Consider the following 18,585-nt stretch of genomic DNA (forward strand, 5'->3'; position numbering starts at 1 on the left):
ATTTGTTTTAATGTATCTGTTCGGTACTTGGCCTTTCATTAGTCCGAGTTGTTTGTTTTGAATCATATACAAAGTGCCATTTATAATTATATGTTGATATTCGTGAATAATTAGGATTATATATTTAGGCTGAAAGTCAGGGGACAATGTTCACATGTCAAGGAACGGCACAATGTCTGCATGCCAGGCCAAGTTCATGGCGTCAATTCATGAAAAGAGGGGAAAAAAAAACCCTTTGTTTATAGCAATCACAGCTTCATTGTTCAAGTGTTCTATAAGAAATCAAAGCAGCTCTATCATTGGTTGTGGTCAGACCATTTTATGAGCCTGACACCATATTTATGAAGTTGCAGGCTCATTTACTGGCATCTTACAGCACTATTTTAGGCCTAAATTACTTTAACCACAGACAAAATGTATCAGGCACTGGCTGCATGATTTCAGCTTAGTACTTTTAAAGGGAATCTGCAAGTGTGCGCTAACCTAGAGCCTAAAAGGGAACCTGTCAGTAAGATAAATGCGTCTTAAGCTACCGTCACACAACGATCCGTGACGTTGCAGCGTCCTGGATAGTGATATCGTTCAGTTTGACACGCAGCAGCGATCTGGATCCTGCTGTGACATCGTTGGTCGGCGCAGAAAGTCCAGAACTTTATTTAGACGTTGGACTCCCCTGCTGACATCGCTGAATCGGCGTGTGTAACGCCGATTCAGCAATGTCTTCACTGGTAACCAGGGTAAATATCGGGTTACTAAGCGCTTAGTAACCCGATGTTTACCCTGGTTACCAGCGTAAACGTAAAAAAAAACCCAAAACACTACATACTTACATTCCGGTGTCTGTCCTCTCCAGCGCTCTGCTTCTCTGCACTGTGTAAGCGCCGGCCGGAAAGCACAGCGGTGACGTCACCGCTGTGCTCTGCTTTCCGGCCGGTGCTTAGTGCAGGAAGCAGAGCGCCGGAGAGGACAGACACCGGAATATATGTAGTGTTTTTTGTTTTTTTTTTTACGTTTACGCTGGTAACCAGGGTAAACATCGGGTTACTAAGCGCGGTCCTGCGCTTAGTAACCCGATGTTTACCCTGGTTACCAGGGGACTTCGGCATCGTTGGTCGCTGGAGAGCTGTCTGTGTGACAGCTCTCCAGCAACCACACAGCGACGCTGCAGCGATCGGGATCGTTGTCTAGATCGCTGCAGCGTCGCTTAATGTGACGGTACCTTAACCCATTTATGTGGCCATAGGAGGTGGAATGAATTGATAAACTATCAAATTGCAGATATCAAGTTAATTAATGCTTTTTCATATGCAAATGATCTGTTAATGATCTGTGGGCCTGACATAGATCTCCCTGAGAATCTGCCTCCAGAGATTATTGTGAAAGGGGACATTACCAGTGTGTGACATGTAGATCAGGAGACCATACTGTCAGTCATTACATGTCTCACACTGATAACGCCCGCTTTCATTAAAAATAATTTCTGGAGGCAGATTCTCGGGGAGATGTATATCCAGCCCGAAGATCAACATTTTACAAATTATGAACAACATTGATTTCTCTGGAATATGACATCAGATCGCAGATACGATATTTTCTTCAGCTTTCAATAACCTATATGCCCATATAGACGGCATCGAACAGTTGATCCTACTGACAGATTCCCTTTAACACTATGCTGTGTTTCAGAGAAGAACACACTAACGTCTTCTGGGAATGAAGCCCCAACAGACTAGTTGGACAGGTAGATCCCTGCGACTTCACCCCGTCCCCTACCAATAACTGACAGGTCTCTCCTATACAAGTATGCAGGGCAAGACCTGTCACTCAAAAGAGCAGGCAAAGAAGCCGCCGGGGAGCTGCCCATCCAACTAATCCTGTGTGCGGCTCATTCCCTGTCAGCTATTAAACTCTTCTTCTCTGAAACGTTGCAGCGTTTGCGTGTTAAACATACATGTCAGAAATCATGCAGTGCTGTCAGGTTCCCTTTAACGGCTCATTTGGGGACACAACTTACAGCATATCTTGCACTAATTTTTTTTAGGTGTAGATAAAACAGGAACAAACGGCAAGTGTCACTTATTTGGGGGGGGGGGGGGGGAGGTTTACATTTTCACAGTTCTAATCCCGATCATAGGGGGAAAGGTCCCAACAGTCAGACCCCCTCCAGTTGATAAAGGCTTCAGGCTGAAATATCTATTAGTACTGATATTTTTTTTCCTTTTATTCAGGAAAAGTGTAAACTAAGAAAAGAGACACCCAGTGCAATTTTCAGACTATTAAAAGCGACAAAAAAAAAACAAACAAACAAAAAAAAAAAACAGACTGACCCCATTAAAGTCAATAGGGACCATCTGTTTTCAGTCTTGTGACGGTTCCATTACAGCAGTGTGTGGATCAGGCCTTACACAGTGGGAAGCTGCCGCAGCAGAGCTGTGACTGTGCCATGAAATAATCCATCGCTCTCCGCGTCCAACACTGTCACACTCAGACTTGCTTAGTCAGGATTTAGCTGACAATTGTAGGACACTCCCTGAAGAGAAATGCTATGACTAAAAAGGGGTAAAGTGACAACCTTGTACATTGGAAGGGAAAATAAACTGCCCACGAAAAAAAAAAAAATTCTAAAAGCAAAAGCCGATAAATATCTAATGGAGGAAGTAAACAGAGACATAGTGGCGGCAAACAGAGGACGAGCTATTCATGGAAATAGGCGGAGCGCTCTGGACTGGAGACGTAGCCCTCATAATACAGGTGAAAGGTTAAGGGGGCTGAGAAAGTCCAGGACAACACGGGACCTTTTGGAGAACTTGGTGGAGCGAGCACTTGTGAGTGAAGTGCAAAGTAGGTTTATACGTGTCATAGACAGCCATAAAACAGCCACCGATCAGCTGCATGCAAATATCATCTACCGCCGATTAATGGCCTGTGTACACCGGCCACACTTTCATCCACACAGAGCAAGTAGCTAATAGTTCTGTGCGCACATGACCCGTTTCCACAGCACAATGTTCTGCAGAGAACAATAATTTTTAATCTAGCTAAAAAATAAAAGAAAAGTCAAACCACCCTACTAATGACTGAATTGTTCAATCGCAAAGTGATTGCAGGCATGATGGGGAACAAGTGTTCCCCAGTTATCAGCCCATCTAAAAAGCAAAAATGATCATGGATCAACTAGAATATTGTCCATAGTAAATTTGTAAAGCATAAAGAAAAAATAAAATAAAATTAGTTGAGCAGAAATATAACAGCTTATTAGTTGTAACACTGCAAGGTCTGTGAACATGGGGTCCAACAAACTCAAAACAGCCTGCAGGTCCCATTCACTGCAGATTGACAGCCTCGTATGCAGACTCAGCACAAGCATGGAAGGTCCACAGGTCTCCAGACACGAATGATGGCCTCATCTATGCCCATGAGGCGGCCGAGCATGGGTCATGAGGCCCAAGGACAGTCCATACATTGCAGTCCGTCCTCAGCCTCGTATGCAGACTCAGCCCAAGCATGGAAGGTCCACAGGTCTCCAGACACGAATGATGGACTCATCTATGCCCATGAGGCGGCCGAGCATGGGTCATGAGGCCCAAGGACAGTCCATACATTGCAGTCCGTCCTCAGACGTCCGGGTCATGTACGGCTTCTGTGGTGTTCATATATCTAGTTCATTCCGGGGAGGACACTGTATTCAGGCAAGGTATTCTCATCCAAGTACAGGGAAATTGTGAACCGATCCTCACAGGATGCAACCTATCAATCAGCCGTTAATATACCTCACTGTGATTTTGCTCATTAGACCCTACGGGTTCTAAGTGTCACAATATTACCCATTCATTCAGAATCTTTATTTAGCATTCAGAAGAAAAATGCTTGGACGGCATCATTTCATGTAGTACAAGACAGTCAAGTTCTCAGAAAAGCCATCTACCAAAACATGTAAAGATCAGGCAGATCACACTTCTGAGAGATCAGTGAAGATCACCGCAGTTATTCGCTGACCTTCTTCTATCTACAGAGCTTTTTTGGTCAAGAAGGGACAGGACATTGTGGTCAAACTACTGCACAATAAAAGCTACATGTCCTCTGCCTAAAATACTGCAGCAGTTGGTAGCCGACCCGTCAGCATGGATGTGTCCTCTATTCCAGCTTGATAGATAGAGATATAGATATACATCTTTCCTAGATACAGAATAACTAATCTGTAATCCTGGGATTCAGGAGAAGGCCAGGTATTCACAGAACAATATGCTCTTTAACAAGTGACTGGCCAACGAGAAAAAACTAAAATTAATAACTTTCTGGTTGACAGGGAGAGGGGGCACATTCAACATTGTTGTTTTTCTCTAATATGTCCTATATTTCTAAACTGTAATATTCTCTTCACTGCACCAACAAGCAAGGCATCAGATTGTCCACGAGTTACATTGTTACACGTTCTATCACTTTTTTTTTTATATAGGTCACTGACCATTCAACAAACTTCAGAGAAACACTTGTCACATACAGTGGGGCAAAAAAGTATTTAGTCAGTCAGCAATAGTGCAAGTTCCACCACTTAAAAAGATGAGAGGCGTCTGTAATTTACATCATAGGTAGACCTCAACTATGGGAGACAAACTGAGAAAAAAAAATCCAGAAAATCACATTGTCTGTTTTTTTATCATTTTTTTGCATATTATGGTGGAAAATAAGTATTTGGTCAGAAACAAACAATCAAGATTTCTGGCTCTCACAGACCTGTAACTTCTTCTTTAAGAGTCTCCTCTTTCCTCCACTCATTACCTGTAGTAATGGCACCTGTTTAAACTTGTTATCAGTATAAAAAGACACCTGTGCACACCCTCAAACAGTCTGACTCCAAACTCCACTATGGTGAAGACCAAAGAGCTGTCAAAGGACACCAGAAACAAAATTGTAGCCCTGCACCAGGCTGGGAAGACTGAATCTGCAATAGCCAACCAGCTTGGAGTGAAGAAATCAACAGTGGAAGCAATAATTAGAAAATGGAAGACATACAAGACCACTGATAATCTCCCTCGATCTGGGGCTCCACGCAAAATCCCACCCCGTGGGGTCAGAATGATCACAAGAACGGTGAGCAAAAATCCCAGAACCACGCGGGGGGACCTAGTGAATGAACTGCAGAGAGCTGGGACCAATGTAACAAGGCCTACCATAAGTAACACACTACGCCACCATGGACTCAGATCCTGCAGTGCCAGACGGGTCCCACTGCTTAAGCCAGTACATGTCCGGGCCCGTCTGAAGTTTGCTAGAGAGCATTTGGATGATCCAGAGGAGTTTTGGGAGAATGTCCTATGGTCTGATGAAACCAAACTGGAACTGTTTGGTAGAAACACAACTTGTCGTGTTTGGAGGAAAAAGAATGCCGAGTTGCATCCATCAAACACCATACCTACTGTAAAGCATGGTGGTGGAAACATCATGCTTTGGGGCTGTTTCTCTGCAAAGGGGCCAGGACGACTGATCCGGGTACATGAAAGAATGAATGGGGCCATGTATCGTGAGATTTTGAGTGCAAACCTTCCATCAGCAAGGGCATTGAAGATGAAACGTGGCTGGGTCTTTCAACATGACAATGATCCAAAGCACACCGCCAGGGCAACGAAGGAGTGGCTTTGTAAGAAGCATTTCAAGGTCCTGGAGTGGCCTAGCCAGTCTCCAGATCTCAACCCTATAGAAAACCTTTGGAGGGAGTTGAAAGTCCGTGTTGCCAAGCGAAAAGCCAAAAACATCACTGCTCTAGAGGAGATCTGCATGTAGGAATGGGCCAACATACCAACAACAGTGTGTGGCAACCTTGTGAAGACTTACAGAAAACGTTTGACCTCTGTCATTGCCAACAAAGGATATATTACAAAGTATTGAGATGAAATTTTGTTTCTGACCAAATACTTATTTTCCACTATAATATGCAAATGAAATGTTAAAAAAACAGACAATGTGATTTTCTGGATGTTTTTTTCTCAGTTTGTCTCCCATAGGTGAGGTCTACCTATGATGTAAATTACAGACGCCTCTCATCTTTTTAAGTGGTGGAACTTGCACTATTGCTGACTGACTAAATACTTTTTTGCCCCACTTTATCTAAGAGGAAAGTGTCCCCGTCTCCTTTTATGAGCCACTTCTCCCCCGTTCCTCCTGAACTCATCTATCTCTAAATAAAACAGCTAAAATCAAACTTGCTCAGAACAAGACAGACTTCCACTAAACTAAGGGAGCAACTTAGGGTATGTGCACACGTCAGGATTTCTTGCAGAAATTTTCCTGACAAAAAAAAACAAAAACGGACATTTCTGCCAGAAATCCGCATGTGTTTTTTTCGCGTTTTTTTCATGCGTTTTTGGTGCGTTTTTTTCCAAATGCATAGAAGAGCGGAAAAAACGCAGAAAATCCGCAAAATTAATGAACATGCTGCTTTTTTTTTACCACGATGCGTTTTTTTCGAGGAAAAAAAAACGCATCATGTGCAAAAAACATGCAGAATGAATTCTAAATGATACGATGCATAATGTATGCATTTTTAATGAGTTTTTATAGCGTTTTTATCGCGAAAAAACAAAAAACACGAATAAACCTGAACGTGTGCACATAAGCCTTAAGGTACCGTCACACTCAGCGACGCTGCACCGATACCGACAACGATGTCGATCGCTGCAGCGTCGCTGCAGCGATCGGCATCGTTGTCGGTATCACTGCAGCGTCGCTGAGTGTGACGGTACCTTTACAGTTGTCTATTGAAGTCTATAGAATGGGCAGGAATGAGTTGCAAAAAGGAGCATAGTGACAGAGGGGGGGGGGGGCAAGGATGCAAATTATAATAGCGAGAAAGTGTCTTTTTAGCTACACTCACATTGCGAAAAGTCACCTGATATTACAGGTTGACACAGGGAAGATATACAGTATATCTTTGTACCGTGTTAGCCAGCAGATAGAAAATTATTTAGACGTGAGCGTCCTCAGTGGTTGATAGCCATTAAAAAGGTATCAACCACTGAGGACTCTGACATTAAATAATTTTCTGAAATTACAGGCACACTTTTAGAAGTTATAAAAGACACACCTAAATATTAAAACAGTATGATAAAATAAACCTGAAGGAGATCACAAGTACTTAGTAGAGACGTGTATAATCACAGCTGTTTAACAATCCAGCCCAGTTATATAATGATGTACAAGAGTTAAACTATCAGTGTAGTAAAAGAATGCATATAAAAAAAAAATGTTTTTGTTAAGGCTATTTTCACACTAGAGTTGTAGGACGCAATGCGTCGTGGCGACGTACCGACGCATGCTGTGACAGCGCAGCACAACGGGGGAGTGTATGCAGTTTTACAACGCATCCGCTGCCCCATTGTGAGCTCCGGGGAGGAGAGAACGGAGTTCCGGCCGCGCAAACGGTCGTAAATGGCGGACAACGCACCAAAAAACGTTACATGCAACTTTTTTTGGTGCCGACGGACCGTCACAACACAACCGTCGCACTACGGTTGCGACGTGTGGCAATGCGTCGCTAATACAAGCCTATGGAGAAAAAAACGCATCCTGCAAACAACTTTGCGACGTGCGTCGTACGACGCTAGTGTGAAAGTAGCCTAAAGGTGGAAATATTTTAAATAAAAATGGTCATCAAGTGAAAAGTATCAGCTTTCGCTCTTTTATTCCGGAAGCTCCCATGAGTATTCAGTTTGTTTGTTTTTTGTTTGTTTTTTAAATCTGCCATACATTTCCAGAGATATTTACCGTAGCTCTAATTTTCACGTGGTAACTCACAGCAGCCTAAAGACACCACAATAAAATCCCGTGAGCAGTGTACCCTTGGTAAAGACAAGGAAAATTGGTACTGAACAAAAAAGGTGTGCTGTGCTGCGCCAGCTTTCTGGAATGCACTTCCCCATCAGACGATCAGACTGATACCTAGCCCCAACCTATTCAAGCGCGCTTTAAATACCCATCTCTTCAAACAAGCCTGCACATCAGCTACTCAGTAAACTAACTTTGTCCTGTTCCCTCCTTCCAAATATTATCTGCATGTGAATCTGCACCCTACTATTCATCTGTCTCCACACCCTCCATGCACACGATAACTGCACTTGATACTTGACTATTGCACTTAAACACACGGGCTGATGACCGGATCATGCAGCTTTATATGAAAATCCCTATTTATTATAATTGCCAGACCTGAAATAAGCTCTTTTCACGTATTGTGTCCCCCCATTTCCTTGTAGATTGTAAGCTTGCGAGCAGGGACCTCACCCCTAATGTCACTGTGTAAAGTGTCTTAACTTGTACTGAATTTATTGTCTGTACATGTCCCCGCTTAATTGTAAAGTGCTGCGGAATTTGTTTGCACTAAATAATAATAATAATAATTTTTATTTATAATTATTATAAAGGTCCCCATGTGCAACCATATGGCAGATTAAAAAGAAAAAAAAAAACAAAACAAAACAAAAAAAAAAAAACACTCAGGGGGGCAGAAGGACCGCCACAAGAGTCCTCTTTAAATTTTGTAAAGAAAAAAAAGCTTAAATTCTGGGACGGATTCAGCATGTGAAAATCCTGCCAAACAGACCAATTCTAAAAAATATATCTCAGAGAATGAAGCCCGTTGCATACGTTTTACATATGTGTAGGGAGCTTTTCCCAAAGTATAAACCAAAGATAGTGCCCAGAGACTGACGGAAACCCATCACGGGGAGTTCAAAAGCTGCATGCTGATGTAAATTCAAATGCAAAAAAAAAAATATATATTACTCATGCAGCAGATTCTAGGGGAAATAAACCCACCTATTTACCAGTTTAAAATGGCATTTTGAAAAGTCTCATTAAATTGAAAGGGAAGTATCTTTTTATATGGAAAATCCACACCCTTTCCACAAGTAGGAGAATAATAAAGGAAGGCACACAATGCCAGACTTCTAAAGTGAGTGTAGAGTAGTTGGGTTGCTATAAAAAAAACAAACAAAAAAAAAACAATCAAGTTGCGTCTTGGCAGATCATTCTTCCATCTGGGATATTTCTCTATTCTCGTCACTCGTTACAGATGGATTTATACTTGTCAGTTTTGTTTTTTTAAACGATGAATAATAAATGCGCAAATCTCAAAAACAATTTTTCAAGAGGAAAACTACCTTGAAGATGATGGAAGGGTGAGTAAAGATTTATGTTTTATAAAACTTTGCTCAGAATTTGGTCAGAAGATAAAACCTTGCACTGCACTGCAGGGAAGGTGCATCCAGAGTACAAGTTTGTTTCGGCTGCTGGCCCAGCCATGATTACTGCAGGCGGTGATTAAATCCAGCCAGAGACAGGACACATCACTGCGAATGTCTATTGAGGAGCAATAGCTGTGACCAGACAGGAGGTTACTGCCGGGTAAACACCACCAGCACCAAAACAAGGCATGGGGCGAGAATTGTGACCGAGCCTATAGGTGGCACAGCACTTCCCTTCGCAAAACTTCTCATTAATCTTAAAGGGACTCTGTCACCTGAATTTGGAGGGAACAACCTTCAGCCATAGAGGCGGGGTTTTCGGGTTTTTGATTCACCCTTTCTTTACCCGCTGGCTGCATGCTGGCTGCAATATTGGATTGAAGTTCATTCTCTGTCCTCCGTAGTACATGCCTGCACAAGGCAAGATTGCATTGCGCAGGCGTGTACTACGGAGGCCATCGATACCGGAGAATCCCAATGACATGCGGGGTGCGTGCTGTGAGGATTCAGCGGTTTGAAGTCACATATAACGATTGCAGTGTTTTAGTAAAAGACCGGACAACCCCTTTAAAAGGGAATCTGTCATCTCATTTTTCACATATAAGCTGCGGCCACCGGCATCAGGGGCTTCTCTACAGAATTCTGTAATGCTGTAGATAAGCCCCCCAACCCCTCCACCGATGTTACCTGAAAGATAAGAAAAACAAGTTTGATTATACTCACCCAGGGGCGTCCGGGACCTCCCATCTTTATACGACGACGTCCTCTTCCTTGCTTCCTGCCACAGATCCGGCGCAGGCGTATTGATTTGCCCCGCTGAGGGCAGAGTAAAGTACTGCAGTGTGCTGGTGCCGGGCCTCTCTGACCTTTCCCGGCGCCTGCGCACTGCAGTACTTTGCTCTGCCCTCAACGGGGCAAATCAGTACACCTGCGCAGGAGACGCGGCAGGAAGCAAAGAGGACGACATTGTATAAAGATGGGAGGCGCCGAACCTGCGATGCCCATCGGACCGCGCAGGACCGCCCCTGGGCGAGTTTAATCTAACTTGTTTTTCTTATCTTTCAGGTTACATGGGGCTTATCTATAGCATTACAGAATGCTGTAGTTAGGCCATGTGCACACGTTCAGGTTTTTTCGCGTTTTTTTCACGTTAAAAACGCTATAAAAACTCATTAAAAACGCATACATTATGCATTCTACCATTCAAAATGCATTCTGCATGTTTTGTGCACATGGATGCGTTTTTTTCCGCGAAAAAAACGCATCGCGGTAAAAAAAATGAGCATGTTCATTATTTTTGCGGATTTTCTGCGTTTTTCCTGCAATTCTATGCATTTGGGAAAAAACGCACAAAAAAGCGTCAAAATCGCGGTAAAATCGCAGTAAAAACGCATGCGGATTTCTGGCAGAAATGTCCGGTTTTTGTCAGGAAAATTTCTGCAAGAAATCCTGACGTGTGCACATACCCTTAAAGGTACCGTTACACTAAACGATTTACCAACGATCACTACCAGCGATACGACCTGGCCGTGATCGTTGGTAAGTCGTTGTGTGGTCGCTGGAGAGCTGTCACACAGACAGCTCTCTCCAGCGACCAACGATCCGGGGAAAGACTTCGGCATCGTTGAAACTGTCTTCAACAATGCCGAAGTCCCCGGGTAACAAGGGTAAACATCGGGTTACTAAGTGCAGGGCCGCGCTTATTAACCCGATATTTACCCTGGTTACCATTGTAAAAGTGTAAAAAAAAAAAACCACTACATACTCACATTCTGGTCACGTCCTCCAGCGTCCGCTTCCCTGCACTGTGTAAGCGCCGGCCGTAAAGCAGAGCGGTGACGTCACCGCTGTGCTCTGCTTTACGGCCGGCCGGCGCTGACACAGTGCAGGGAAGCTGACGCCGAGGGACGTGACAGACATCGGAATGTAAGTATGTAGTGTTTTTTGTTTTTTTTTTTACTTTTACAATGGTAACCAGGGTAAATATTGGGTTACTAAGCGCGGCCCTGCACTTAGTAACCTGATGTTTACCCTGGTTACAGGTGAACACATCGCTGGATCAGCGTCACACACACCGATCTAGCGATGACAGCGGGGTGATCAGCGACCAAAAAAAAAGGTCCTGACCATTCCCCACGACCAACGATCTCCCAGCAGGGGCCTGATCGTTGGTCGCTGTCACACATAAAGATATCGTTAGCGGGATCGTTGCTACGTCACAAAAAAGCGTGACGTTGCAACGATATCGTTAACGATTAGTTATGTGTGAAGGTACCTTTAGTCCCTAAAGGCGGTAGCCGCAGCTTATAGGCGAATAATGGGGTGACAGATTCCCTGTAAGTGAGTATACATTAACATCTACATAACAGGACTCGTTCTCCAAGCAAACGCTGCCTCCAACGGCTGGTCCTATATTACATCTTCGTGCCACTTTCAAACCATGTATGTGATGCCTACTAGTGATGAGCGAATATACTCGCTACTCCAGATTTCCCGAGCACGCTCTGGTGTCCTCCGAATATTTTTTAGTGCTCGGAAATTTAGTTTTTATTGCCGCAGCTGAGTGATTTACATCTGTTAGCCAGCATAAGTACATGTGGGGGTTGCCTGGATGCTAGGGAATCCCCACATGTACTTATGCTAACAGATGTAAATCATTCAGCTGCGGCAATAAAAACTAAATTTCCGAGCACTAAAAAAAAAATACTCAGAAGACACCTGAGCGTGCTCGAGAAATCTCGTGTAACGTGTATATTCGCTCATCACTAATGCCTACACATTGAGCAATCCACATGATTCACTGGCCTGTGAAATGCAGCTACATTTGTAATGTTCAGGTGGCCACTGTATTCATTTACATAGTGGGCAGGGGTGAGCATTGGCACTGTGACCACTATTTGGCTATATGGTCCAAGTTTTGCTCCAAAGTTGCAAAGCTTGATAAATCCTTGACAAGTACTTCAGGGATTGTCTGGTACAGCTGACTACCACAGCATCAGAGAGGAACTGTGCTAATGCAACAGCGTCTACACCTCTGCCAGGACGTGTGCCCAATCATCAGCTAAGTGTCGATGTGTCTTCAGTGCCAATCACCTCCTGATGCCAGAAGTAATTATGGTAAGTTGTATTTAGCCGACTGATTCATAGTTTCATAATTTTTACGGTTGAAGGTAGACATAAATCCATCAACATTTTGATACAGAGGAAGGCAAAAAAAACCATGAGGCAGATGCTAATTAACCCATAATAAGGGAAAAAGTCCTTCCCAACAGCACATAAATAGGGCAGACTAGTTCCCTGGATCAATGTCCCAGCACAGAATCTAGTGCTCATAACGTTATATTTTTCAAGAAAGGCATCCAGGACTATTTAAACTTTTGCCGTGAATCAACCATTACAACATCATATAGCAGCGAGTTCCGTAATATGAAGAATCTGCCTCTGTGATTATGATTGAACCTTCCTTCCTGTAGATGTAGAGGATGCCCCCTTCTTATCATTACAGGCCTAGGTGTAAAATTATCATTATACGGGTCCCAGTACTGTCCCCTCTGTACATTGTAATAAGATCGACACTAATCCGTCGTTTCTCCAAACTGAATAACCCCAAGTCTGGTCACCTGTCTTGATATTGTAGTTCACCGATTCCCTTATTAACCTCGGTCGCTCTTCTCCGCTCCAGTTCAGCTATGTCCTTCTTATACACTGGAGCCCCAAACTGTGCCCAGTATCCAAGTGTGGCCGCACTGGTGACTTGTATAGAGGCAAAGCTATATTCTCGCCAGGAGCATTTATAACCCTATTTATGCGTCCCATGACTTTATTGTCCTTGGCAGCTGCTGCCTGGCACTGGTCACTTAAGTCTAGTTTTCCACCTACCCATATACCCATGTCTTGTTCAGTGACAATTTCACCATTTAGCACATAATGATGACTGTCTGGACTCTATACAACTGCAGCTGTGAGAAGCATTAGCCCTGCATTGTTTACACACAGAGGATGCTAACTTTCTATTCACAGACAGCAAAGATCACCAGACAGCAAGTAAGCTGCATTTATACAAGCCTGGTAAAGCCGTCTGCGCTGGCAGATCGCAGTATGTCATCCTTTAGGAGCAGTGACTCCACAATAATGATGAGATGAGAGAGATGACTAACGAGGACGAGCACACCCAGGTATTACAGCTTAGATATCTGCTTTCACAACTCCGCAGCAAAACAGGAGGGATCAAAAAAATCCCACAGGTGACCTCAGCTATTCACCACCGCCACTAACAATGCAGTGATACCTGGCAGGAGGCGTCATGTCTACCATCTGAGAAGGCATAGCACCAGGATGGCATAGAATGAAAGAAGCCTTCGATGTTGTAGCTGCATTTCACAGGCCAGACACAGGGCCGCAGCGTCGGATCATCAGTAACGAGAATGCACAGAGCCATAAGGCCTCTTTCACACTTCAGTTATTTGGCGTCAGTCTAAAACCGCCATTTTCCTCAAATAACGGATCCGTCATTTTTTTTGACGGATCCGTTATTTTCCCATAGACTTGCATTAGTGACGGATTGTGACGGATGGTCGTCCGTTCCATCCGCCATGCGACGGATCCGTCGACATTTGGCGGACGTTTTCTGAAAATAGATGGACATTGGAACGTTTTTTGTCAACGCCGAAATGGCGGATCGCGACGGATCCGTCGCGTCCGCCATTCCATAGAATGGGCGCCTATGGGCGACGGATCCGTCGCCCCAATCCGTTTTTTCAATTGCGCATGCTCCAAAAAGTAGATACTTCTCCCAGACAACCCCCAAGTAACGGATCCGTCAAAAAAACGGATCCGTCAAAAAAACGGATCCATTAGAACTGTTTTCGCAACAATTGTGACGGATCCGTCAATCCGTCACTATGTCGGTAGTGACTGACGCCAAAAGACTGAAGTGTGAAAGAGGGAACATCTGGGCTCGGCCGCCCGCTCTTTGCCAGATCAAGCACAATCTGTTCCTTAAGAGCAGACAATCTCCTTTGTGGCAAAAACCAGAAGATAAAGAATTTATCCAAATCTGCACGGCGTCTGCTGCCCGCAGAGTGACACTGACAAGACGAATACACCACCACTATAACACACGCATGGCACTGCCCACTAATTTATATAGCTTCCTGTACCGACCTTCTGTCTACATGGATAGCTATGACAAATGCAATGCTCCAACATTGGACAGCAGCTTCTAACTTTCCCTTCTAGACAGCTTGAATTGGCTCTCGAAATCTGCTACCCATGTGTTCACCCCCAGTATGTGCACTTTCTATAGAGGGAGACTGCAAGAAATCAGGATTTACCCTGAAACCAATAAATAGAATTTAAAATGAATCTGTAACTAGATTTTTTCTACAGGGCAGCACAGTGTAGGGGCAAAGTCCCGGATTCCAGCGATATGTCACTTACTGGCCTGCATGCTGCAGTTTTGATGAACATAAATGCAGATCTAGCAGGTCTGTAAATGCTAAGCTCTGTATATTCCCACCCCCACCACAGATTGGCAGCTTTCTGCCTATGCACAGTGTACACACAAAGCTGCCAATCAGCAATGGCAGCGGAGCTATACAGAGTTCATGGCAGTAGGGTTACTAGTCATCTAGGGATAATCTCCCGCTGATGACATCAGGGTCTCAGTCTCTACATTACACTACTCTCAGATTAGGTAGCAAAAACCTGCTGACAGATTCTCTTTAAAAGGACATTATAATTTTGATGGGTGATATGACCCCACCCATCTTGAGAATGAAAGGGCAGAGATACTTCTTGCCATTTTTTTCTGCACATCAGAACAGAACAAGTGAATAGTGATGAGGAGTTGTAGTATGGGTTGTCTGGGACTTGAAAACCTGCCAAAGGACATGAAATGTGGAATGGTTATTTTAATACACCCATTCAACCCCCTTTCCAGTGTCCTCTGGTCATACAGCAATGATGTCAGGACCATGTTTCATGACCACTGCTGTCGATCACTGTTCTCAGTTCTGATGCCAGCATGTACGGCACATGAAATGGAGCATGGGACGTCATCACTGCATGGAATAGATGCCCTTAGCAAGTCTTTGGAAATATCCCAGAAATCCCCTTTAAGAAACCACTAAATCAAATTTAAGGAAGTAACACTAATCGTAGTCGCATGTGAATGCAACATTGTACTAAAGGCAGATGTGCAAGATAAAAATCAGTGACTCCAGTAAGTGGAGGATCTCTGGTGATGTCACAAGTCACAACACAAGCAGCAAGACTAAAGTATGTAATCTGGGAAAATATTCTTTAGTAAATGACTAGAAATTTCTTCAGACAAGACTGGCAGCGGACTCTGTTGGTGCTCAGCATTCCTGAGTGATGGCAGCATAGAAGCAACAGGGAAAAAACCTCTGTCATGCTTGTCTGGCAGTGAGGGAATTTAGGGACCTGCCCAATAGTCACCCACCCATAATGACAGCGACACAAGTCACTGTCAGGACCACCCCAATCAGTGAGGGGCGGTGGTAACTAACACCACCAAGCGCAAGCACCCGCATGCCAATCTGAAGTGGCACAATACAAGAACTATGTACAACACATGAACATTAGTCTGTAGACTAGAAGGCGGGCACCGCATGGATGCCACCCATACAAGCTGCAAGGTTACCTGGAGGTAAGGGAACGTAGTGACAGGATGAACGGCTGCCAGTCAGGAGCACTGTGATGCCAGCCTGGAGGATGGGCACAGCCCACAGTAACAGCAGGAGACATCACAACAATGCCACAGAGATATTAGGCAGTGGGCACTACACGGATGTTACCCACATATAACCCCACCATAGGAACCAGGGGCAGGACTTCACCCCAGTCTGAGGGTGGCATCTACAGCGCCATCAGTGACAAGACAGCCAGCATATCGGAGGGGCCCTGGTCACGGCCCCTAACAACAGCCTCAGATCCCAGGACCATAGCCTCGGGGGGCACGGTCCCTGACAACAGCCTCACGTCCCCCGGACCACAGCCTCGGGGGGCAAAGCCCCCGACAACAGCGTCACGTCCCCCGGACCACAGCCTCGGGGGCACGGTCCCCGACGCCAACCTCAGGTCCCCGGACCACAGCCTCGGGGGGCACGGTCCCCGACGCCAGCCTCAGGTCCCCGGACCACAGCTTCGGGGGGCACGGTCCCCGACGCCAGCCTCAGGTCCCCGGACCACAGCCTCGGGGGGCACGGTCCCTGACGCCAGCCTCAGGTCCCCGGATCACAGCCTCGGGGGGCACGGTCCCTGACGCCAGCCTCAGGTCCCCGGACCACAGCCTCGGGGGGCACGGTCCCTGACGCCAGCCTCAGGTCCCCGGACCACAGCCTCGGGGGGCACGGTCCCTGACGCCAGCCTCAGGTCCCCGGACCACAGCCTCGGGGGGCACAGTCCCTGACGCCAGCCTCAGGTCCCCGGACCACAGCCTCGGGGGGCACGGTCCCTGACGCCAGCCTCAGGTCCCCGGACCACAGCCTCGGGGGGCACGGTCCCTGACGCCAGCCTCAGGTCCCCGGACCACAGCCTCGGGGGGCACGGTCCCTGACGCCAGCCTCAGGTCCCCGGACCACAGCCTCGGGGGGCACGGTCCCTGACGCCAGCCTCAGGTCCCCGGACCACAGCCTCGGGGGGCACGATCCCTGACGCCAGCCTCAGGTCCCCGGACCACAGCCTCGGGGGGCACGGTCCCTGACGCCAGCCTCAGGTCCCCGGACCACAGCCTCGGGGGGCACGGTCCCTGACGCCAGCCTCAGGTCCCCGGACCACAGCCTCGGGGGGCACGGTCCCTGACGCCAGCCTCAGGTCCCCGGACCACAGCCTCGGGGGGCACGGTCCCTGACGCCAGCCTCAGGTCCCCGGACCACAGCCTCGGTGGGCACGGTCCCTGACGCCAGCCTCAGGTCCCCGGACCACAGCCTCGGGGGCACGGTCCCTGACGCCAGCCTCAGGTCCCCGGACCACAGCCTCGGGGGGCACGGTCCCTGACGCCAGCCTCAGGTCCCCGGACCACAGCATCGGGGGGCACGGTCCCTGATGACAGCCTCAGGTCCCCGAACCACAGCATCGGGGGGCACGGTCCCTGATGACAGCCTCACGTCCCTGGACCACAGCCTCAGGGGGCACAGTCCCTGATGACAGCCTCAGGTCCCCGGACCACAGCCTCGGGGGGCACGGTCCCTGACGCCAGCCTCAGGTCCCCGGACCACAGCATCGGGGGGCACGGTCCCTGATGACAGCCTCAGGTCCCCGAACCACAGCATCGGGGGGCACGGTCCCTGATGACAGCCTCACGTCCCTGGACCACAGCCTCAGGGGGCACTGTCCCTGATGACAGCCTCAGGTCCCCGAACCACAGCCTCGGAGGGCACGGTCCCTGACGCCAGCCTCAGGTCCCCGGACCACAGCATCGGGGGGCACGGTCCCTGATGACAGCCTCAGGTCCCCGAACCACAGCCTCGGGGGGCACGGTCCCTGACGCCAGCCTCAGGTCCCCGGACCACAGCATCGGGGGGCACGGTCCCTGATGACAGCCTCAGGTCCCCGAACCACAGCATCGGGGGGCACGGTCCCTGATGACAGCCTCACGTCCCTGGACCACAGCCTCAGGGGGCACTGTCCCTGATGACAGCCTCAGGTCCCCGGACCACAGCCTCGGGCGGCATAGTGTTGTGTAAGGCGGCACTGCCACTCACCGCGATCACCACCGTGTCCTCTGTCTGGAACTTGGCCACGTACTTGTCGCCTCTCACCACCTCGGAGTCGTTCAGAGGCCTGAAGCGGCACATCACTTTGATGCTGCACTCTGCCGGGTCGGCCATCTTGTCCGCTGTCTCCTCCGCCTCACGCCCGGGGCGTGTGTCCGGCAACAAAAAATAGTCGGGCGTGGACCGGGTGATTCGTGCAAAACGACGAACAGGCTACAAGCACCGCAGCCTCTCCCCAGGCCCGGTCCGTGCGCCACCAAGCTCAGTGGGCGGAGGAATGAAGCTCCTCACTTCCCATCCAATATGGCAGCCATGGCGGAGGCCGGCGGTGACGCTCCCTGCTCCTCCTCTCCTGCCGGCGGTAACTGGGGATGACGTCATGTTCGCCCACACAGGGTTCGCCCTAAAGATTACTGCGCATGCGTTAAAGGAGTTTCCTGAGCGCTTAGACAGGGAGTGCGAGAATAGAGTCTGCGGGCGCTAGAGGCAGAGCCGAGGCTGTGGAAATGTCCCCGTCACACTCCGCATTGAGAGCGCGGCGGTCGCCATTTTCCTGTAGTGCAGTGTCGCTAATATTAATCGGAGACTATAATAATGTGTCTCTTGTG

General features: G+C 47.4%; 1 protein-coding gene across 1 annotated transcript in view; it reads right to left on the reverse strand.

The window, feature by feature from the left end:
• The window catches only part of KIF5B (kinesin family member 5B), a 69,596-nt gene extending 51,286 nt beyond the window's left edge, over positions 1 to 18,310 (reverse strand). Inside the window, exon 1 of the mRNA XM_069729659.1 lies at positions 17,966 to 18,310. Coding sequence (XP_069585760.1) covers positions 17,966 to 18,091 — 126 coding nt within the window. The 5' untranslated portion in view covers positions 18,092 to 18,310. The remainder of the gene's footprint in view (positions 1 to 17,965) is intronic.
• Positions 18,311 to 18,585: the final 275 nt, after the last annotated feature.

This window comes from Ranitomeya imitator, chromosome 6, assembly GCF_032444005.1.
Source record: "Ranitomeya imitator isolate aRanImi1 chromosome 6, aRanImi1.pri, whole genome shotgun sequence".
In the NCBI taxonomy this organism is placed as follows: domain Eukaryota; kingdom Metazoa; phylum Chordata; class Amphibia; order Anura; family Dendrobatidae; genus Ranitomeya; species Ranitomeya imitator.